Here is a 24,248-nt window from a genome sequence, read left to right on the forward strand (position 1 = left end):
CCCCTGCCATTCTGGAGAACTGCTTTTGGAAGGACACAATCCCACCAGAATTCCACTCTTGTCCACCAGCAGCACATACAGAATTTTAAGTCATGAAGAGTCACTTGCATTGTTCTATAACAAATTGGCACACAGGTTTTGAGACATGTATCCTGATGCAAAAAGTACTGCAATTCAATAATTGTAAAGAACTAAAAACTATCTCAATTCCTGTGTTTGAAACCTGCTAGTTCACCTCATGTCAGATCATTCTTGTATTGCAACATTACTGATGGAAGTTCTCAGGAGCAAAACAAGCTACTGTGTTGTGAGCATTGAGGCAAGGGACTCAGGTCTGTAGGACAGCAAACACACACACACACACACACACACACAAAACAAAAACCAAACCAAACCAAAATATCTTGAGAAAAGACCAGGAAATAAAGACAGCAGGAGCAGTTATAGTGTACTTGCTGATTGAGGACAGCTTAAGTTAGCAGACAAATGGCCAAATGACAGTCTTCTTAAAATGTCCTCTTAAAAACCAGCTTCAGCATTTCAACATAACTGAGCTTATTAGATATGTCTATGGCAGAGCTACCACAGTGTGCATAGATGGTAAGTCCCAGACTTCGTTCTAGTATCATCTCATGGTCTCAGAGAATTTGTAGATTCAGGCTCAGATGGCCCTGCCAATCTCTGAAGAAGATTATTCTCTGGAGGTATAAAATCTCTGGAGGTATAAATTCTCTGGAGGTATATATAGGTGGGGAAGCCAGTGGACTGTGACCACATCTTTGCCTAGATACTATCTCAGGATTTAGATTTTCTCCTGTGCAGAGTTGTCACAAGAAGAAACATTTGCTCTACCCTGTGAATGAGTTAGAGAAGTACAAGAACTTCTGTAACCTGTATGTCTGACTTCAAAGGACTTATATTGCTGAAAGGGTCACTGTCCTGGAATTTTACAAGTCCCTAGTTCTTCAATTTCTTTGCAATGCTTGAATGAGATAATCTGCTACTTTAGCAGCCAGTGGGCTTGTGACAGGAACTGCTATTCACTAAGGAAAAATTCCATTTTTCTTCAAATACATACAAATCAGAATGAAGAGGTTCTTTAAGCTTCTTGAGACCTGTAAATAAATTCCATTTCTGTGTTGGAACATCCACAAAATGATGTTAATTAGCAAGTGGCAATAGTAAAAAATGCTGTGATAATCACTGTATATCGAATTGCACTGCTAATGTACTTGTTAGTATCAATGATGATCATGTAACAAAAGAGAAAATAATCTATCCAATTTAATGATTCTGCAAGAAAATAATCTTTAAGTAGGACAAGACTAAAATAAGCACAAGAGCTTTTTGTGTGTTTACAAAAATATATTTTAACTAGAAGAAAATACACAAATATATTCTGAACAAGATGTGAAATGTGAAATTGGACATTCTGAATGCAAGTAATTTAATGAGACCATGAGTGAATCACCGCTTGGGCTGGGGACTATCGTGCTGCTTAATCATAAATAAAGATGATTTAAAAAAAAAAAACACATTTATTTCCAAGACTAGATCTAAATGTAAATTAGATGATACAGTTGTTTTTGTTAACAATAATAAATATTTACATAAGGAATTGAGATTTAACATATAGATTGTATTATGCTTTTCTTAGTCATTTCAAATCTATCCATAAATTCGAAAAACAATTTATATGAGATGTATATGATTGTTCTTATTGACTTCACCAAAAGCGTTGTCTACGTATTTACTTAAAAATTACTCTTTAACTATCTTTTGATTGAACTCTTACTGATTGAGGTATGAATGTATCCCAGGATGCCTCACTTTCATTGCAACATTGAATCAAGTCACTGTTGTCTCTACATTTCTAATACATACACTACCAAGTCACAACCCAGAATATGAAATCTGGAGTATGTAGTAAGTGGGCTGTTCAGCAGCAGCAAAGCAAGAAGGGTTAGAAAGTCAGGGACGAATTTCTGTAATAGATGTCTTGAAGCATTCCCTCTTAAACGTATGTGTCTTTTGAAATTTATATACAATTTATTTTCTATAGGTTTTAAGTGGTGAAAGGAACAATGAAATATTTCTCTCTTGCTTAAATGCATTTGCACTCCTGTATTCTTTTTCTGAGTGATACAATTCAATGTTTTCCTCTTCCACTGCTGATAGAAATCATTAGGTTTTTCTTCATTCTTCATTGTAGCAGTTCTTTGAAACTCAGTTTTAAGAGCCTAAATAGACTATGAAGTTTACTAAGAAAAATATGATCAACTTCTGAAATCTGAGTGTGCTGGCCTAAAATATCTGTCTATGCACAGAATACTTCTTTTATTTCAGCTATTATTTTGCGACAAACTTGAGATATATTTTTTCCCCATAGGATTTGCATTTTACTTCAGTTCGTCTTTCCCTCATACACTCTGTTTTCTCTAACCAGTGGTATGCCTGTTCTCCTATTAATAATGGAATGCAGTATCATTCCTTTGTCTAAGATCTGCTAATCCCTCAAATTCTTTGTATGATGCACTTTTCAGTAGGTGATACAATAGCCGGGAAACTTTTTTCTTTCTTTTTTTTTCAAAATTTGAAAGATTTTTATTTTTGGAGGAGGGTGTGAATTCTCAATTTTGATGAGTTTCATTTGTCCTGAGGCAGTTATTATTAGGGATGGGTTTATAAGCAAGTTGAAAGTTATCTGCAGGATTAGAGTCTCCAGATTTTTACTGTAAGTAGTCTTACAGTAAATAACAAATTAGATATGAATTTCAGCGTGTATATCAGAATTTGGATCTCTTGTTTCAGGCTACGTACACAAATTGCAGCATGGTGAACTAGAATGCAGAATGCATTTCCTTGGAACATTCATTCACAGGTATAAATGAAAGATAGTTTGCCGTGACTATCATTGGAATCTGTACTATAATTTAATGTGTACCAGAAACATAAAATAAATAATGAATAATTAATCATAAAATGGTTTGGGTTGGAAGAGACCTTTAAGATCATCTAGTTCAACTCCCCCTGCTATAGGCAGGGACAACTACTGGAGCATTTCCCTTTCTGGGGAAATGCTGAGTAACCTGGGTCTGCTCAGCTTCAAGGAAAAGAAGACTGAGGGAGGATCTGATTAATGTTTATAAATATCTGAAGGGAGATGCAAGACAAATGGATGAGGCCAAACTCTTCTCAGTGGTGTGTAGTGATAGGACAAGGAGCAATGGCCTAAAATTTTACCTTAGGCAGTTCCATACAAACATGCGGAATAACTTTATGGAAGGGGTGATGGAGCACCAGAACAGTTTGCACAGAGATGTGGAGCCTCCTTCTACGGAAATATTCAAGACCCATCAGGATGCCTGCTTGTGAGACCTATTGTAGAGTACTTGCTTTAGTACAGGAGTTGGACTCAGTGATCTCTTCCCTTCCAACCCCTGCAATTCTGTGATTCTGTGGTGAAATGGTTCATGTAGATCTGTAAATACATACTGAAGAAACAACCTTAGGTTTCACTACTGAAAATGCATGATATTGAATAACACATAGTACATAAAGATATTACAAAGGCATCCCAAGAAGTTTTTGATAAAATAAATTCAGAATTATCAGTAAAATGTATATGTATGAGTATAGAGAGAGCTATTTCATAGAAAAGGTGTCTGAAGTTACCCCAATAATGAAAAGAACATTTTTGGCTCTTTTTAAGAGCTAAAGAAAAGAATCCTATACTTCCAGAAATATTCTTTCAAACTTAAAAACTTGCTAAAACCTACATGTTGAACAAAGTTTCCTCTTGTAGTAAAACAAAGCATTCTGACACAGACTCTAGCTGAACAAAAGGTTGTTTAATCTCTCCCTGGTTCTCAAGGGAAAAGATACTTTCAACAGTGATTCTACTCTAGCTGGGTTTTGAAGAAACTTTAGCTTTACAAGAGAAGAAAAAAAAAAAAAAAAGAAAACCAAAAATCCAACAGAATTTTCAGAGTTATATTATTCATGTACAATACAGCTGGAATCGTGATGACAGTTAAAAAGAAGTTTAGCTAGGCATAGCAAATTTTGTCTGATAGAACTACAGAACTGATAACATAAACCAACAGAAATTTGGTCTCTAGAAGAGATGTTACCATACATATGACATTCATACAAGAACGATATGGTAGTGCTAGAAAATCTCCAGATTTTCTAGTATCCTGTCCTGGCAGGCAGGCAGGCAGGCAGGCAGGAAGGAAGGAAGGAAGGAAGGAAGAGCGTGCTTTGAATTCAGAAAGTCTCATTCACTTCCTTCTTTTGGACGTCTCTAGTAAACTTTTAGAATCTGTAACAGGTGATTCAAGATTTCTCTTGCACCCAGGAGGTAAGTATTGTTCTCACATGTTCCAACATTGAAATAATAGATGACACAATGTAAACATATTCCCACCACATGGTAATGTTAGCTTCCAAAAAAATTAATACATTCATTGTTTGGGAATATGAAGTATTTCCACCGTAACAATTGGAAAGCTGTAAATAAGCATTTAGGTGAATGTATAAAACAGCATTTACCAAAACTGTTTATATTTGTTTATGGCATTTTCCATTCAACTCAAGTTCCATTCACAAATTACTTCAATATCAACAGCTTAAAAACATTCAGGGTCCCTTGTATTTTCAGAGTAAGCAAAGTTTTGCGAGCAACCTGGAATCTGTTACAGTGTTCTTTTGTCTTGACATTCTTATTACTTGTTGTTTCATGAACTTTAACCAAAACTGAAATGAAAGTCTTGCCTTCAATACACAATACCAATAGTCCTGTAACACTGCATTTGTCTTTATTGGAAAACAAACAAACAAAAACCTCAACCCTTTGCTATTTGTTTTAATTTTATGAAAAATGTCTAAATTAAATCTCTTGCATGTTGAATTTTTTCTACAGTACAGAATATATCTGTTAACCAATTTTATTTCCATCCTTCTTCGTTTCTCTTCTCATTTTAAGTACTCTGTTTATTAAGTGGGTTTATAAATTCAAGAAAGTACTTTCTAACCATTTGTTCCATGCTTAGTAAGAATGGAAGCCTGATAAATTGTATTTGAACTTTTGAATAAATGTAATTCTTGCTTCATCTGTATTCTGTCTTTAGTGCAAAAGTTGCTGACCACCAATTTTTGGATTCTCAAACATAGCTTTTCCCAAATACAAGAGGTTGGTTCCTGATGAATATTTCATTATTCCACTATTTAGCAAGATCTGAATTTGTTCATGACCACATGCTCCAAAATTATCCTCTTCTGCCTGCACTTCTAACATATTCACTCTACTTGCTATGATAACTGTTTCTATTTTGCAGGCTGTTAACATTTTTAGATCAACTACGTCCATCATGTCTTAGGACATATGCTTCACGTCAGGAACGTTATTTCTAATACGTTTTTAGTAAATAAAATGTGTGCTGAATTTGCAAATATGTGATATATGGCAATTTAACTGTTTTTTTCAACATAGATTTTTAGTATACTTGTAGATTAATTCATCTGATTTTAAATAGTTTTACAGTAAATTACAGGAGTGGTGGATAACACATTTATTCTTCAAGGAACCTGTACAGAAAATAGATAGGATTCTTTCCAGTAGTTAACTTGGCACCTGATATTGCAAATTACTCTATGAAGACATCAGAGGAGATTTTCTGTGTCAGTTTATTTATAGCATCAGACCTCACTTTTTTTTATGTTCCCAAAATGCTAAGTGATAGTTCATTCTCAATTACACTGCTCTACCGTATAAAAAATCCACAGCACATACATAAATATTTTACTGAGTGCAATATCTCTCTTTGATTTCTCAAAGAAAGAATGTAGCACCTACCATCAACCAAGCTTTCAGTATTTGAGTAATCCGAGAATGTGATAGTTCTAAGAAAAGCACAGATGTAATAATTCTGAACAATGCACCTAAATGCTTCGGAGGGGCAGAATTTAAGACCCATTACTATCGACTAGATTCAACAACACCCCACTACAGAAACTGACTCGCATCTGTAGGAGTTATAGATGCTTTAGTGAAAGATTACACACATTCCTAAAAACTTGAACCACTGGGGAGAGTTGAAGATTCATAAAGCAAAGAAACAGACTCAGTCTTAAAGCTGTGTTGCAACCTAAAGGAGCTGCTGAGGTGCAGAAATGTGCAAGATATGCAGGATTTGATATGTAATTTTACCTCTTTAGACAGTGCTGGAAAGGATAACATAGGATAGTCATCTGAACAAATGCAAGGATGGAAACAACCAGCTGAATATAAATTTTACAGAAAAGAGCTCCAGAATCTACTGTGAATTTTAATCTAAAACTGTGTGAAGTGCTGTGCTGCTGCAAAAATCAAATATGTTACCATAAGGGATAACAAGAATGGGCAGTAATTCTTATGCTCTGTTAAGCGTTAGGAAGGTCTTAACAGGTCCTAGCAGAAGTCTTATAGAAGTGTCCTATTTTAGTTAGGAGATTTAGTTTCTACTGGTAAGGATAGCTAAGCGTTACCTAGGGAGGTGAGAGACTCTCCAGTGATGGAAGTCTTTAAAAACAGGTTAGATAAACCTGGATAAAAAATGTATATACCTGATCCTGCCCTGGAGCACTGGATGAACTGGATGACTGCCTAATATCTTTCCAGTCCTGTTTTGTATGGATGTTATGAATTTTAGAATTATGTGAATAAAACATACAGTTCTGGTAGGATATTGTAATATAGCAGAAAATACAGAAAAACAGGAAACTTGATGTTGAAAAAGTCATGTTTTAGTAAGACATTTAAAAGAACTTACGTTACTTTTCTCAAGAGAAGTTGAAAAGTATCTTGATTATTGCACTGAAGATGAAAAGTACTTCTAAAGAAAATGTTAGTTCTGAAACCTTCTTAGATAAGTAGAGAAATACAACAACAATGAAAGGATCAGTAATTAGAGGCTGAACAAGTTCACACTGGAAATAATGCCAAAGTGTTAACAAGATGTCAACCACTGACGCAAACTAGCAAAAACCCACACGAGGGTTATAAAGCAGAAACCTTTCTGAAAGATGTGGTTTTGGGAAAGATATGATGCACAAGTGAAGAAATGCATACATTTTGGTATGATGGATTTCAGACTAGATTATCCAATGTTATCTTTTCAGTTTAAGTGCTACTCAATCTGTAAAACCCTTTTCCTTCTTTGAAATTCTTTGTTGGGTTTAAGTTTCAATTTTCTGATGTCTTTTATGACTATAGTGATATCTACCACTTCATATGCTAGTTTCCTTCTAGGAATAGACAAAAAATAATAGAAACATATAGTACAATCGGATAAGTTCTACATAGGTTGCTCTGAAAGTAATGCCTCATTTATTTCCACTACAACAGATACAAAGAGCAAAATAACTATTTGAAAAAATAAATTCTCATCTCTAAAACACTATTTTTCATCTTAGTCACTAACATTAGCAATGCATTTTCACCTGCTATGTGTGCCTAATTCATAAAAATTTTCACTGGTAGAGGTGACCCACTGTTTCACTGAAATGCACATTCCATCACCCCACTGTTCTTGTATCTACTGTTTTGTCCCCATAAATGTTCAGTAAGCATTCATGAATGTCAATGGGAGCCATTTTTTCTGCATGGAGGAGTTCAGTGACACACCTTTGCTTCATATGCACTTCCATGTCAGATGCCATTTTGTCAGAGTGTCCCTCTGCTGCTATCTGTCACAGAAACAAAATGTAATGGAACTCTGGTGGGAAGGTTCAGTCTCTACTGATGTACCATCACTATCTGCCTTTAACACTGTGGGCCTCCTATTTTAATAGCAGACATTACTTTTGAAGCAGCCCTGGTATATTTTGTGATGATAGACTATGTCAATCATAATTTATAGAACATAAAAGAACTGTTTGCAGGTTATTGAATAAATCCTCCTGTTTTGGAAAAAAAAAGAAAAAGAAAAGAGGTCATATGCTTGCAAGGAAATGAAGGACTTCAACCTGCCTGGAACTTTCCAATATTTAACAGATTATATTTGCTCTTTCATTTTCTTTTGTCTCAGCATGGGTCCCATTATAGGGAAGATGAAATTGGGCCCAGAGGGAAAAAATAAATAAGTAAAATCCTCTATAATTTGCATTGGTTTCATTGGCACTGGAAGTTTGCAGGTTTTCTTTCAGGATCAGGTCCTTACATTTTATGTTCATCTTCCTGGCTATATGTCTGTAAGTCTAATTAGTTTGTAAGTTGAAAATGACAGCAGGGGAACTATTCTTTCTTAAAAAAAAAAAAAAAAAAAAAAAAAAAAAAAAGGAAAGAAAGAAAAAGAGAAAGAAAGCAAGCAGGACTGCATCTGTTTTGTTTCTCAGACTAGCAGAGCTCTCGGCTTAACAAGAATAAAAATAAATGATGAATTTCCTGCCTTCAGGAAAAAAAAAAAAAAGTTGGTGTTCCAGTGTATTACAAATGAGATGTCTTCACTTGCCTTGAAGATAATATAAATTTTTAGCAACAGAAACTCTAGTGGGATGGTATAGCTAATACCTGTTATATTTTCAAGTGCTATTGTCATGAGCTATATTCATATGCAGTTTCCTCACCTTTTGCATTTTAGGCATACTCTGCATTTTGCTTTGCCATTTGTCTGTATGGGCACAATTGAAAGCACATTCTCTCAAATCAGATATTCTACTGTATCATACAGTAAGAAGAGAAATGATTTTTAAATGTAACTTTGTCACAAGAAGCTCATGAATATATTCATAAAGTCAATATTCCCATACACTCTCTGACCTTCAAAAATTTTCTGAAGACTGTAGATTAAGAATTCAATGAACACTTATAGAAAGAATGTAATTGCCATTCCAGCCTTCCTAGGTAATATATGAGAAGTAGAAACAATGGACAGGGGAGGAACAATCCCTATGAACTGAAAGAAGACACATACATGCGTGCTACACTAACAGAAAATAGATTATTTGAATGTGTATGAAAGATAATGACACTTGCTACTATTCCGTGCAGAAAATAGAAAATAAAATATAGAAAAAAATAGAAAAAAAAAAAAAAAGACTTAAGCTGGATCTCAAAGGAATAACTAGGAGATACTTCTTGCCTTTGCAGTTTTTGACTGTCTATTCAGAGAAACCCATTACTAGCTCCACTGATTAATAATTTCAGGCCTAAACCCTAAATAATCTGCACAGAGTAGGTCTATGTTATTTTTGGTTCCAATGATATTTTCAGATTCTATAGCTCTATAGAAAACTTTGCTCCATAAATTTGCAATTGAAGATCCTCTATACTGGTATTCGTTAAAAAGCATGTCAAATTGAAGCCCAGTGAAATTCTGTACACGTATTTGACTCAGGAGACTTCCTCCTGCTACTTTCTGCTGCTAGTGTAGAAACAACGTAACTGCTGTAAACCAATAATATTTTAATTTTTCTACTTTCTTTACACAGAAGAGGATCATAAGACTACTCTTGATGTTTCAGAACATAAGATGTAATGTGATGTATTGACACCAGGACTATTTATCTTCCAATTTGTAGTAGCACATTTGCTTTTTTCTGTACATATGAGGAAACCACTTATATGAAGTGTTAACAAATACATACATTCAGTGTTTCGTGTTAATTAATAGTAAAGATATTAACAGAAAATTACATAAACTGCAGGAAGGTATGCACAGCAGCCAAGACAGAGCCAGTAACATCTCCTTATTAAAAATGTGTTGAGTATACTAGTTTGCTTTTAACCTGAATATAAGCCTTCTACACCAGCATAAGCAACGAGCAAGCCCTCGGCGACACTGCGGTGGCACAGCCAGCTGAGCACAGGCATGCCAGCAATGCGGCCACCGCAGGAGAGTGCTCAGGTAGCCCAGGTCGCCAGGCCAGAACAATGCGAGCCCCAGGGGCTGCCAGCAGCGATATGCAGGAAGAAGACTGGTGAGACAAAGGACTCAAACGGAACCGGGGCGGAGCAGCAGGAGAGGATCCGGAACTTGAAATCGAAAGTAAAGCCTAAACTGAGGGAGTGGAGAGTGGGGCAGGAAGGTCTTTGAGGCTCTTTGTTTGCCTGTGCTTCAGCAGCCGCAGAAAACGCAAAGGTCGGTGCTCGTGGTGCTGGTCTTCAATAGAGGGTGAGAACTGATCTCCAACAGTAAGTGTCGTCGGAGTGGATGGATTCAGTAAGGTTTGACTTTAAGTGTAAAACTGACCACCTTTGTCAGTATCAACACTCAGATCTCATAATTTCTTTAACTGATATATATGTATACGTGTGTGAAATTTGTTTGCAGCAACATTTGAAGAGTTAACACCTCCATGGTTTCTTTCCCAAATGCAGCACGAGATGTGAGGATTCGTTAACGTTTTGAGGATGTGTGAATAGAACTCTAAGAGATGGTGTTACACATTTTGCGATTTTTTTCGTAAATACTGCGTTTATTATGCTCTGTCCATGGAAGTTGTTTCTCTTTTCCTTTCCGTTTGTAGTTTTTCTATCAGAGTTAAGACATCTTTTAGGAAAATTCTTGTGTGCAGATTGCCATATACAACAATCCCTCAGCTTTGGCTGCTTAGAGAAAAACCTGCAACAGGGGGCACTGAATGTTCAGCTGCACTGAGTTTCAGGACAAAAAAAAAGCTAGAATTTTTCTAGCTTAAGTAACCCTTGACTGCTTTACCTGGATTCGGGGAAGAGGTGGGGTAGGGTGGGGGGGTTGGGGGGGGTGGGGGGGGGGGTGGAGGAATGTTTGCTATCAAGGCCTGGATTGGATTCTTTGTTACTGAGGTGAAATCTCTAATGAAGTGAGAAAGAAAAGCTTTGTCCAGGCAGCTGCTGAACAGAGAGGAGCCGGGGCCTGAGTAGGTTGACTAGGCTTAGAAATGGATTTTGCGTTCTAGCTGCAGACTCAGCTATCACCAGTCCTCATCAGACCCTCAAGTATTAAGTGCTTCATCCTATTTGGAGGAAGTAATCTCGGTCTTCAGATAAGCCTGCCTCATCGATTTTCCTGCTGGTTGGCAGAATGCTGCAGGCTGATGAGGAGCAGGCTGCACAGCCTACCCGGGTGGAAACAAGGAGCTCCTGCCCTCCTGTGTCCTGAGGAGCTGCGGTGCGTGCTTAAGCAGCTGGGCTGGGACGTCAAGATCGGCTTGACCCACTGCTTAAAATCAAGCTTTTTTTGGATTGTTTCAGATCTGCTTCCCCAAAGTGCATGGGGAGAGGGAGAACTGGAGAGGCGATGCAGCAACATGCTGCAACAGGAGAAAATTCTTGAAATATCCTGGACTCAGAGTTCGCAGTGGATTTATAATTAGCTCTCCGTATTCTTTTGAAACGCCTGTCATGGTCTTACATTTTCTATCTGGGACACAGAACAGGTCCTTCTAAGAGAGAATCTCAGCAAAATTGAAAACGTGATGAAAGTGTTAAGCAGCCGAGCAGTTTGTAGAATTATTCTTTCGTGTGGTAACATGCAGGGCTGCTTGGAGCTTCCTGCATTCCCCTTACAGCCACCCTATGGCGCTTAGTATCTGAGCTGTGTTTCCAGACGTAGGAACTCCGCTTCAGCCGTAACCTGGAGGGGGACATAGCAGCTCTCATTGGCGCTGCGAACCTCTCCCGAAGCGGCAGGCGATGCGCCCAGCTCCCTGCCAGGCACTGTATTCATCAGCCTTCCTGTGTCAAACACGGGATGACCATAAAGCAGCAGAGAACTACAGTTTAAGCAAGAATGTTATTTAATCAACGTATTTATCTTGCAGCGGTCTTGAACAAAGCTGGAGCTAAGAAACTTGCTTAGCTTCCTAAAGCACCCAAAGCCCGGGGGCTGTAAAGACTGAATGGTGCCTGGGGTGGGGGCCTCACAGCCTGGTGTTCCAAGGAAGATGTCGTTTCAGAAAAGCTGGGAGGGCAACGTAGTCTCCGAATCGAATATTGCTCCCAATCCCCCCTAATTAACACAAGCCTCGTTAAATTGCCTGTAGGTACGCATCAGTCCCACATGATCAAGAGCATAAATCTGGCCTTCTGCCAATGCTTTGAAAGGAGATAATTCCACTGGCCTGGGTGGAGCTGACTCATCTTCCTATCCCCAGTAGGAGGGACACCTATTTCGATGAGATATCGCCCTCACCTGGTGGCCCCAGCTCTTAACACATGGAGTAGGGGTTCAGGGCTATCTCTTCAGTCACGCTGCCCCTGGCTTGAGGAGCTGGGTTATCTCCCTAGGAGGAGGTTGCTCGAGCCAACTGTAAGAGACTATACTGTTAACTTCTGTGTCTCAAAGCTTGCTGGGGACACAGATGGACTTGTTCAAGTCCGGAGCAAGGATTGTGAAATCCTTTGTTTGAAGGACACAGATGAACAAGTTCAGGCAAGTCCTGGGCAAAGGTTGTGAGATCCTTTGTCTGGGGGAACGCTGATGGACAAGGCCAGGGGCGACGAGAGCGAGATGCACTGGGCCGCATCCTTACGCACCCCGTCTTGGCCTCCTCAGATTGCAGCCAGAGTCTGGGAATCTGGGCTCTCATGTATGTACATAATAGATTGTACTGGTCTCTACTTGTAGTTTTAAAACTATGGTACTTAAAATTTACTGTAAGTCAAATTATTAAAAGGACATATACTGTATGTACGTTAACACCATCTAGAAAAAGACAATAAATGATTGGTAAAATCAGATTGAAAGGCCCTCCTTATTAATTATTTTGAAAGTTGCAAGTTCTTCTGTTTCGTTCTGCTACTGCATCTCTGCGCTCTTCTTTCCACTACAGAACTCTCATGCATTTATCTTGAGATAGCTCTTGGAGTAGATTTCCTTTTAAAGACTGAGACAGCATAGCGCTGTATTTCTAAATACAGCTTGCAGTTGGTAATAGAGGAGTCTATAGATAGTGCAGGTGACATCATTTACTGTCTGACACTTTTTATGTATCTTCTAAAATTGAGCTCCTAAGAAAACTCCCATTCTGGCTGAGACCAAGATCCACCATCTCACTTTCCGTGACAGTTTGGTACGAGTAGATTTCTAGCTGTCACAGAGATAAAAGCACTTCTTTGCAAGCACAAATTATAAATAACAGGGAAAAATACATATTTTAAATGTTATTATTGTTTACATTTATGTTTCTCTATCCTGACATATGTAAACAGTGTTACACCTCTAAGGGTTCGTGGAAGAGGTGTCCCAACACCGTAGACTTGGATTATCAGTGGTGAGATAATAAAATTATATTTTTATTTTGCTTATGTATTGTCCTTTTCTATCAGTATGTACTTAGATTCCATTTGAAAACTTCTGTCCGAAATAATCAGGGCTAAATTTTAATTTTATAAAGTGAAAATATATTTTTGGAATTCCATAGATAACTGCTTTTAGAAATGCTCTGAATATTGAATGAGCTTTAAAAACTGTATGCTTAATAGCTTTTTACATGAAAATTCATGCAATGTAACTTTTAAATGATGCTTTGTAAAATGCAGAAATGTTAATTATCACATTCATTATGTTTAGATTGCATCCAAAGAAGCCAGAAATTCTAGATAACCAATTTTTATTGAAATTTTATGATCTCTGTTTCAGAGCCTTTTATGGAAGAGTTCTTGTTTATTTCTGACTTTTTTTAATCTTGTGGAAAATAAGAGTAGGATCTCATGTATTTATTTATTTATTTATTTATTGTGATCCATTCAGATGACATTTCTCAGTTGTATGTATGCTTTCTTGCCTTGGCCATTCCATCCACATTTTTTCATGCTTCTGCAGACTCTTAAGTTGTGAAAGTAAATTTCATTAGCTTTCATCAGATATAAATTACTAAGGCTTAGCAATTTTTGCACAAATTTGATGTAGGGGAGAAAAAGACTGCCTACAAGACACAGAAAAATGTGTTAGAACTAGATGCCATTACTGGAATGTCACTTACTTTATGATTTAATATAGTATGAAGGGTGCTCCACCCTTCAGAAGTAATGTCTTTTATTTTATTGTGTTGGCTCACAACATCAGAAGTGGGTGTTGGTGGTGCGGCACTAGAGGTTGTACCTTCCTGACAATATTCCATTACATGTTGTTCCTTTGTGATAGATGACAGTGGAAGGGCAATCTGATGAAATGGTGTCTGACATGGAGATACATATGAAGCATGTGTGTGGTTGAATTTCTCAGTGTGGAAAAAAATGGCAACCATTGATGTTCACTGACTCTTGCTTAATGTTTATGGAGATCAGATGGTAGATATGAGCACAGAAGGTGGATATGTGGTGGGTGGTGGGTGCATCTCAACAATGATGCTATAATAGCAGCTGTGAACAATGGGTCACCTCTGCTGCTGAAGATTTTTGTGAACTTTGCATTTAGGCTCCTGTATATTGCTAGTGAGAATGCATAGCTAATGATGGTGACTGTGTTAACAATAGTGTTTTGTAGCTGAGAATTTGCTTTATCAAATAGAGTTGTTGTGCTCTTTGTACTTTCTATTGGAAAAAAAAAAAAAGGAGGCATTACTTTTGGAGCAATGTACATGTAATGAGGAACAGACAGGATTAGCTCTGAAATTTGGAAGAGACTGACATAAACTTGTAAATCTTGTGGGTTGGTAAGGCACAGTCATTAATTAATGAGGAAAGTAGGATCCATTTCAATGGAGTAGTTCATCATTCTTTGCTGGCATGGCAAGATGTCAAGATTCTTGGTGCCAGCAGATTTTTCATACCTTGCAGTCTCCTTTATTCTCGGTCTAGGAAAGTTTTACCTGCCACAGTTTAAGCTGTGAAGGTTATTTGTCTGACTTTGAATGGGTCTGTAACCTACTGGTCACCTACAGAAATCTGCTTTTCATCAGAAATGGCTGAGAGGTGTGTAGTAAGACTGGAAGACAGGGGAGATAATGGCAGTCAAAATAGCTGTCCTGCAAGAGGTAAGTATCAGCACAGAGAAGCAGTACTAGCTGTTCAGAAAATTACGCTGCTTGGAGGCTAAGGGTACCTTTGAGCATTATAGATGACTGGAATTATAAGATGAAATTGGAGACTTAGAAAAGGTGCAAATTATGGGCGTGAATATCTTGTAACAGTTCCTTCATATCTTGCTATAAGAGCTGGGTCTGGGAAAGTCGTCCGGGTAGGTCCAACTAAGCAACTGTTCTGACTTAACATTTCCATCTAATTAGAATGAAACTGGAGCTGTTATGCCTTTGTGACTCCCATTTTCCCATGATAATAATTTGTCTATAGTAGGCTTTTAAAGATTTGCCGTCTTAGGTTTTCCCAAAGTGCAATCATCTTTTCATGTGGACAGCTTAGAGCTTTAGAGTCTGAAAATTCAATGAGCCATTGGACGTATCAGGATCCCATGTTATACAGAGTAAAGTAGGGCAACTTAATACCTACAAGAGGACCTCTTTCGAGCCAGATGGGAACTTGGAGGTTCTGAGCATGCCATGAATTATGCTGAAATGTGGAAAAAGTCCCATGGAAAAATGGAAAGGCTTGAGGTTCTGGCATAAAGTCACAAAGTAGGAAATTAGGTAATTAAAATTCACCAAGTGCGCTTTGATGAAAATTTAAATGTAATGTGACTTATTCTACTTCTTCCACTGAAGAAACAAATGATGAGAAAATTGAAATAAAGCTCTTTTTTTTTTTTTTCCCCTAAAATTTCCAAGATAGATAACTGACCCATAATCTGTGGATTTATTTATGTCATATTACACTGTTTGTGACTATTTGTGCATTTAGTTCAATGTTATTATAAAAGGATTGTTTTCTCCTTTATACAAGTAGAATTTGAAGGCACAAAAGAGACAAAGGACACTTTAAAGAGTAACTTCCACTGGAACTTTGAAGTATTTGGAAATAAAATCTCGATTCACCCAAGAGCGCATGTGGATGAAACTGACAGAGAAGGGAAGAAATGGCTGAGAAACCTTTACATAGACTCTCTAAGACTATTTAGCATTACTCACAGTAGGTCTAGGAGCTAGAATCAAAATCTAAAAACTGAATTCAAATTTGATTCAGCAGACTGAGAAAAGACATATTTTCTAGTGTTGATTCAGTTGAAGAAATCCTACATAGGATCAAGCAGTATGTATTCCTTGATTTGGGATGAAACAATGTTCTGCCTGTTCTGACTTCTTCTGATTTGAAAGTCTTGCTTCTACAGTAATGTGTTTGATTCATTTCCAGGTTACAGAGCATTTCAAGATTGAAGACTTGTGTGAAAGATGGTCGATCCTGTGAAATTATGTGAGTCTTCTAGCTCTCAGCTTAACTGGCCACAGCCTGAAGAACCATTCCATAACGAGGAAGAAGAAAGCAAAGAATCAAAGATCAAATACTATCTGCTAACAGTTGTTACAGAAGACGACCTTAAGGAGCTAGGTAATAAGCACATAAGATGTGGTAGCATGCAGGTTTTTATACAGGAGAACAGGGAGAAAAATGTTGAGGGTTGGCCAGAAATTCTACAGGTGCAGGATTTAGCAATAATGTGACCTCATCAGTTGTCTCATCTTTAACATTCCTGAGTCTGGAAGTTCTAATAACCTTGGTTCAGGCGTTCATACCAGAAAATCCACTTCACATCTGGTACCTTACTAAAAAAGAACATGAAAATAGAAATTATGGAGACAGATTTCCATCTTAGTCTTTAAAGCAAAAGGCTTTTGATTTAAACAAGGATAAAAGATTAATCTGCATTAATGCATTAATCTGGAGATTTGCATACATAACTGGATAAAATCCACTTTCTTCCTTGTGTTTGTCCTAAGGGATTACCAAGCAAGATTGTCAAGACTTTTCAAGGAACAGACGTGATGGTTGTAAGTCATGTTATTTTTACAGAGTAGAATGTAGAAAGCTTCCTGCTTTGCTACGTATCTCAGATATATAGGTATATAAGTAATCCATGTGCTGAATTTTTAATTATTATTTGAAACAGAACATGTTTATTAGAGTTCAATTCAACCTTCGAAGCCTCTCAATTGCAAGAGGTCAAATTAATGGTTACAATGTCCTCTTATGTCTTTTAAAGATTGGTAAGATTGCTGTTCTTTCTTTGATAATACAAAATAGTATCAATGCCTTTGAAAACATCATGCACAATGGATTTCTACCCCTTTTGTAATACTGAATACAATGAAACTTGAGGTCTTAGTTGTACAGCTTGGATTCAGTTTAGGATTTTATATATGTAAGCATATTTAAATTTTTTCCACTGCAATTGTAAATTCTCAAAGCTGAGGGTAAATGATTCACTATCACTAAAATGTTAAAACTTACATATTTCATATTATTATACTACTGTGCTTAGAAGTCTTAGCTCCAAATTACAGGTGGCAAGGAGTAATATCTGCTGTTTGTAGACAATAGCAAAGTGTTGGTTTTGTTTGTTTGTTCGTTTGTTTTTTTAAATCTTCAGTGGCTGATAGACTTGAGAAGGAAGGGGAGAATCATGAACAGGAGGGACTGGAAAATGCAGAAAAGCACAAGGTGTCATCAGGAAGCCAAAGAGAAAACATCTTCCAGAACAATGACCAAGGTTGTCAGAAGGGTGAAAAGTCTCAAAATGCCAGTTTGCAAACAGCCTTTGAGGAGAAACAGACAGCGGTATCCAAGAAGAGATGCTGTAATGTGGAAAACTTCCAAGACAATGTGATCTCAGGGAGACCTTCACCAGGACAGAGTTCTTATGAGTGCACTGTGTGCAAAAGATGTTTCAGCCGCAGCTCAAGCCTCTTGAATCATCTGTGTACCCAGACTGCAAAAAAGCTTCACAAATGCACGCAGTGTAACAAGGTCTTCAACTGCAACTCGGCTCTGATTCAGCACCAAAAGATGCACCAGAGGCAGAAAATATCATTTGAGTGTTCAGATTGTGGTGATCGTTTTACTTGCAGATCTAGCCTCGTTATCCATCAAAGAACTCACAAAAGGGAGAAGAGGCCCTATATGTGCTTACAGTGTAATCAGTGTTTCCACCATGCTTCTGAGCTGATAACTCATCCTCACCTGTGAATGTGATCCTTTGAGTCTCAGTAAGCTGGAGTTACAGGAATAAGAAAGAAGAAGCAACCTGTTTTTTGTTTTTTTTTTTCACCTGATCTAACATAAAGTTGTGTGCAGGTAATGTCTAAGATTGGCAAAGCAAAGAAATAGGTAAAATCATAAATATCCCCAGCTGGAAGAGACTCACAAGAACTTTGAGTCCAATTTCTGGCTTCACACAGGACTATCCAAAATTCAGATCGTATTTCTGAGAGCACTGTTTAAATGCTTCTTGAATTCTGGTAGGTCGCCTCTAACGCAAAGAGTGTGGCTGGAAGATCAGCTAATTGCTAAGACAGGCCATTGGCTGAAGAATGAATCTTCCTTCTAACATGTAAGTTTCTGTTAAGATGGAAACAGGAGTTTGAATTTATTTTAAAGATGGTATTTGAGAGAGAAATAGGACGTATTACTGACAAAGATGAGAACTAGGTACTTATATTGGTACAGTTTTGATTCTAAGTTCAGCTGCAGGATGACCGTGTGCTAATTACTTTATCTATGCCTTTATGACTTGTTTTAAAATAAATGTTAACTTACCTTAAGTTTCTCACTGTAGAATGTGGACTAATGCATCTGGATACTGAAGTTGCTGGAGTAGTTTAAAGAGCAACGTTCTGAAAACCTAGATGTCTTTTTCATTGGCTTTTAAAAGGAAAATATTCTAAAACTCTTCTTTAGAAGTTTTTCACCTTTTAATGGATTTCGGGTTGTGAACTTGCAAGGCATTTCTGAACACTAGCCTTCTGTAATCATCCAGGATTTCTGAAGGCATCAGCATCTGATCAAACATCAAAATAAACCATTCTTTCCCTCCCTGTGCTTATAGATCTCTGTAAGTCCTTGGCATCAGCAGAACATCTTTGATGCTGATGTTAGGAGTCATCTTCTAGAAATCTTTAATTTCCAGCTTACCTAATATGTAGTTGAGGAGAAAGGAATCACTTAAGAATTGGACTTACAGACAGACATGTCAGACCAGTGTCTCTACTGTCACGGGAATCATCGGGATACTCAAACCAAAAATAAAAAGAGTACTTTTATTATGCAGTTATGTGTTTAATGTAAAATTTGGCAGTTACTAAGAATTTAAATGACTGTTGCGTTCTCTCTGTCCCCTCTTAACTTTCACCAAGTAGTCTCTGTTAAAGTTGGGCCCCATCTTATGAGTCCACAGATATCAGAGTGTTGATGTATGTGACAGTTCCTTTGCTAAAGATATTTCACCAATGTTCACTGAGATGAAAGGATAGAGAGACTCTGAGGCACCAAAGCAGGCTGGAGAAGCAGCCTGCTTTCTTGATGGGAGTCCACCTTGCTTAAGGGCTGTGTTAGCTTTGCTGTGGACATATTAGCAGTAGTAACGCCAGAAGACTGTTTTTGTATATTAATAAACATAAAATATATTGAAGTTGTAATTGTTTTTACCCCCTTTCACAGAACCTGCCATCCAAAGTGTCTGGCAAAAGTTATCAGAATCAGGAAATCTTGATATTTTAAAAGTATTTCTAAGATATCATAGGTATCTCAGATATCTATTACAGAATCGCAGAAGAGGTTGAAGGGACCTCTAAAGCTGATTCAGTCCAATCCTCATATAATGTTATCTCTGATCCAACAGTCATTTTATGCACAGTTTTAGAAGCCTGAGTTCACTTAATCTTCTAGCTGATGTACTGTGTTTTGTTCTGATCTCGTATAAGATTATTGGAAGAGATTATTGACAGTATATGCAAAAACAAAACAAAACAAAACTTTTCTTTGTTGCTCCTTTAAATTAATGGTATTTGTTAGAATAGTAAATACGAATTATGTGAAAACATTTTACTATGAGGTGAAGCTTCAGTTTTGTGCTTTGACAACTGACTACTTCTGTTTTACTTTTTTTTAAAACTTCATTACAGTGAATATAATCTTGATGTTTTGGGGCTTTAATCTTTATTAGAGTGACTACATAAGTAAGTCTGTATATTGTATCTGGACAATACATAAGCATCATTAACTTGAAACTCATTAAAGGCTAAGTATTACAACCCTTGTTTGTGGTGGATTGGTGATACTTGACAGTTGTATTGGTGACCAAAAGCATATGCTCTTATATGTGAGCACCCACCAACATCTGCATTTCTCAGCCAAGCATGAACTTTTATACCAATGACAACGATTGTACTCTGCATATTGCAACTGTTAAATTGCACGTTGGGTTTCTGTTTTCTGTCTTACTTTAATGAGTTTTGGATCAAACAATACATTTAAACATTTAATGAGAGCAATTCCTTAAGAAATGATTAAAAGTTGGGGTGGGTGTCAAAAGGATAGAGCAAGCTCTTTACAGTGGTGCCAAGTGGCTGGACAACGGGGCAATGGGCACAGACTGGAAGAAAAAGTTTGATCTAAACATAAGAAAATACTTTGAGGTATTTGCTGACAGAGCACTGGGACAGGCTACCTATTGAAGTTGTGGAGTCTCCTCCTCTGGACATATTCAAAACCCGCCTGGACGCTTTCCTGTGCAGCCTACTTTAGGGAACATGCTTTAGCAGGGGAGTTGGATTAGATGATCTTCCAAAATCCTTTCTAACCCCTATGATTGTGTGATTCTGTGGTTTATTGCCTATCTTTCTTCATGTCCCTGATTTTTGTAACAGATCCCAATAAGATGCATTTTATTGCTTCTTTTCCACTCTGAAATCCTTCCTTAGTTTTCCCACATCTTCCTCATGCTTAACTGACATTTCAGATATGAAATTTTATATCAGATAACAACATTGTTGGAGTAGATAAATGCAGGTCTTTGTGGCTGTTCTAGAACATTGGTAGTTAAATGGGTAGTATTTGTGGTTTTTCTTTTTGTTCTTGAAACAATTAACTTTGATTTTTGAGTGATCTGTTAAGCTTAATTCTCAGCATGAAGAGAAATCCTGGTTGATTTGGACCAGTATATAGAGCATCTGGAAGAGTGGTAAATCCAAAAAGTCTAAATGCCTATAGTCAGACCCTCAAAGGGGTGAAAATTTTAGCATATTGCTGTAGAATTAATACATTCTCCTGGAACTAAATGCATTCCAGATCTGAAAGCAGGAGTGATACATATGTTCCCATTGTCTGGAGAACATGAGCAGTTTCTTGTATTCTGAAAAATGGAAAATGCATGTGCAACAGTTATTTTATTAATAGTTTAATTAATTCTTTTATGTATTGCTGATAATTTGTCAATTAACTTCGACTATGTGGAGAGTTTGAGGAGTGCTCAATATTTCTTTATAAAGAGCAATTAGGATAATAAGTTTCCTTTTGATAGTAAATGGTATATGTTGGAAAGTATCAGTTTTAAATTAATATCTAATAAACAAGCTATGTATCTGATAGATTTCCGTACAAATTCATTTGGTATTCAAGTACTAAAGTTATCTCACTTCAGAGTCATGATTTTTATAAATTTAAGTAATGGTGGTTGGGGGAAAAAAGGGAGGCTTCTCTCACTGTACATCAATCTGCTCATATATAGCAGAAGATTAACCTTTATTTCTTCCCATCTCAACTGGATGACCTGCTAACTGAGGTGTCAACAGGTTTTTTTTTTTTTTTTTTTTTTTTTGAGGAAAGCACTGCAGTGTCTGAACTCATATTGCCAGTGTGGGTGATCTTATCTGTATTTGGTCACTGAGATAATTTTTTTGTTCAAAAAGAAAAGGGCCAAAATGTTCATTTCTATCATCCAGATAATTTTCTAGTTATTTGCTTTCTAATAATGTGGTGTCAGTTTCTGAGATAAGGTTGTAATTGTGATTCAGTCCTCAAGATTAGGCTCTTAAAACCTGAAAACAAACACTGCAGGAGAGAAAAATTAATTTCAGACTATAGAAATTAACTAAAGATGATGCTATTAACAATGGAGCTACTGTTACCAAGAATGGCTTTTCTTCATGTGCTTGTAGAAAGTGCAGAGAGCAATCATGCTTTATGATGGACTCTGTTAGGGCTGCTACTCCAGTGTGGTGGGCAACAAATGCATGTTGCTCTGGACATTTCTGAGTGCATTTAGGGACAGTAAAGAGACATTTGTTTAGGAGTGCTACTCCTCCTCCCCTGTGGTCCCAAGAAGGTGTCTCCTAGCAGTCAAGTTATTACAACCAGTGTGTTCCTCCAAAATATTTGTTTCTGAGCTTCCTTATTCTGGTAATGCCCAGTATGACAACATACCTCTCCTAGCAGGCTTCTTCTTTTGTTACTGTAATTATCTTTACATGCCACAGAATGTATGTGGGGGGTACAATGTCTCCCAGGATGGAGGATTAAAAATATGGAAAAGGACACAATTCTAAATTTCAGAAGAATTTGGAGAATGTTCAGTGCCTGAAGCTGAGGAGTCTGAAGTACTTTATAAATAGTCAAGGACAAACTGAATACTCACTAATACAGCCAAGCAAACATCAGTTTTTATTGTATGTACAGAAGGTATTTCTGATGTTTTCAGATACTAGCGTTTATGTTTTAGCAACTTCTGCTAAGTGTAATATTTGGTTTCTTTTGAGTTTATTTGAATTCCTTTTCTTATAGTCTTACCAAGAGAATAAAAAGTCTGTTTCATGGAAGAGTACTGACTTCATCAGGTTTAAGTTTCTTTTAAATCAATGTAAGTTTTTGACAGAAACACATAAAAACAATGTGTTATGAACCTTGCCCAATGCTCCAATTTATTTTGAAATGCAGGGGCAAAAGATCACAAATGCAAAAGGGCTTGGCTCTGACAGTCTTCAGGCATTAAAAATTGTACTACTTTCTTCCTTTATAAGTATTTAATCTGATTTGTTAAGTCTTCTTTCACAGCTGTTAGAGAGTCACTACTTCCACATGTGTATATTGTAATAATTTGTTCTTCCAAATGAGCTTATTCCAGAAAAATAATCTGTGAGGAATTCTTGCTCAGTGAGCCCTATTTCTTGAATTACTTACTTCCATATGAAAATGCAGTTATCGCTTTTGATTACTCTTAGATAACTGTTGACAAAATGCTTAACTTATTAAATTAAGTAGTTTTAACTCATACTGCCTTTTAACGTACAAGCTTATTGCCTGTTAACATTAAGGCAAATTTTGCTTCAAATACTGAGAGTAAATACCCCTTTTTCCTGTATTATTGACTAGATGCTAAACTACATAAACTCAAACTACATTTTGAATTTCTTGTATTTTACTTAATCTGATGGGACACCAATGGTGTGATTTTGAATGTCAGTATTTGTAATGCATATCCTGTGCATCAGATCTGAGATGTATGTGGCTCTGGACAGGTCACAGAAGGGCCTATCTAAAATTTTCTACAACTTTTCTAAGTGTATGAGTTGGGACCTTAGAAAGAAGAAAGGGAACACTAACTACCAGTATGCTCATGTTTTGTGGCTAATTTATTTTAAATGACTTCTGAGAAATCTATTAAGAAATAAAAAACGATGTTACTGAGTATATGAAAATGTATTAGTGTAGACAGTATTTACTTACACAAATGTAAGAACATAAGACATTGGAAGTTAAAATTGAAGTCAGAAGAAATATTGTACTTACAGTAAACTGACAATGAGGCCTGAAGGGTTTCTTCTCACTTTGAGTTTTGTTGCAGTGAATTTCATGAATTTTCTGCAGTGGCTTGGGTTGGAAGGGACCTCAAGGATCATCAAGTTCCAGCCACCCTGCCATGGGCAGGGTTGCCAGCTTCTCGATCAAATACTAAATCAGATAGTCCAGGGCCCCATCCAGCCTGGAATTAATACCTCCAGGGATGGGGCAACTGCAAACCATTTTCTGTTTCTGATCTGTTTATGTTGATTGTGTTCTTTGGCATAATTCTTGCTTCTGTCCAGTTATTCAGAAACTGTTCAAAGTTCAAATGCATTTTTTAATAGACACTTGCACAACATTTTAACCTTCTTGGTTTTCCTTATAGCATTTATCACGAGTAACCTACTAGGAATGCTAGGAAAGTCAGGGCTTGAAGCAGTGATTGAGCACCTGGTGGGAAGGCAGGGCCAAACCAGGGGAGCTCAGGTGCATGCAATGTACCTGTGTGACCAGAAGGGGTGGAGTGAGGATCCACCCTTTCCTAGACTTCAAGGGTTGGTAGGGGAGGAAAGGCTTTATGGCTGGAGATCCGTGTATATCTGAGGCCTTCTGCAGGTAA

The 24,248-nt window shown here is 37.2% G+C and overlaps 1 protein-coding gene across 3 annotated transcripts; it reads left to right on the plus strand.

The window, feature by feature from the left end:
* The first annotated feature begins 10,010 nt into the window (after positions 1 to 10,010).
* On the plus strand, positions 10,011 to 22,574 carry LOC125692325 (zinc finger protein 543-like). 3 transcript variants are annotated; one of them, XM_048942669.1, is made up of 4 exons: positions 10,011 to 10,121; positions 16,211 to 16,405; positions 16,795 to 16,845; positions 17,445 to 22,574. In XM_048942669.1, exons 2-4 carry the CDS (start codon positions 16,249 to 16,251, stop codon positions 18,038 to 18,040), a joined length of 804 nt encoding a protein of 267 aa, XP_048798626.1. In that variant the 5' UTR covers positions 10,011 to 10,121; positions 16,211 to 16,248; the 3' UTR covers positions 18,041 to 22,574. The 3 variants fall into 3 exon arrangements, with proteins under 3 accessions (XP_048798626.1, XP_048798625.1, XP_048798627.1); XM_048942668.1 differs by having other exon boundaries at positions 10,021 to 10,174; XM_048942670.1 differs by lacking the exon at positions 16,795 to 16,845 and having other exon boundaries at positions 10,021 to 10,174.
* Positions 22,575 to 24,248: the final 1,674 nt, after the last annotated feature.

Source organism: Lagopus muta, chromosome 4 (genome assembly GCF_023343835.1).
Source record: "Lagopus muta isolate bLagMut1 chromosome 4, bLagMut1 primary, whole genome shotgun sequence".
Classification (NCBI taxonomy): domain Eukaryota; kingdom Metazoa; phylum Chordata; class Aves; order Galliformes; family Phasianidae; genus Lagopus; species Lagopus muta.

What these genes read in the sequence shown, in the direction of transcription:
- LOC125692325 (XM_048942669.1), top strand. Translation starts at nt 16,249, where the DNA reads ATGGTCGATCCTGTGAAATTATGTGAGTCTTCTAGCTCTCAGCTTAAC. An exon ending in AGACGACCTTAAGGAGCTAG is followed by an intron (nt 16,406 to 16,794) that starts GTAATAAGCACA and finishes GTTTGTCCTAAG; the next exon opens with GGATTACCAAGCAAGATTGT. An exon ending in AAGGAACAGACGTGATGGTT is followed by an intron (nt 16,846 to 17,444) that starts GTAAGTCATGTT and finishes TTAAATCTTCAG; the next exon opens with TGGCTGATAGACTTGAGAAG.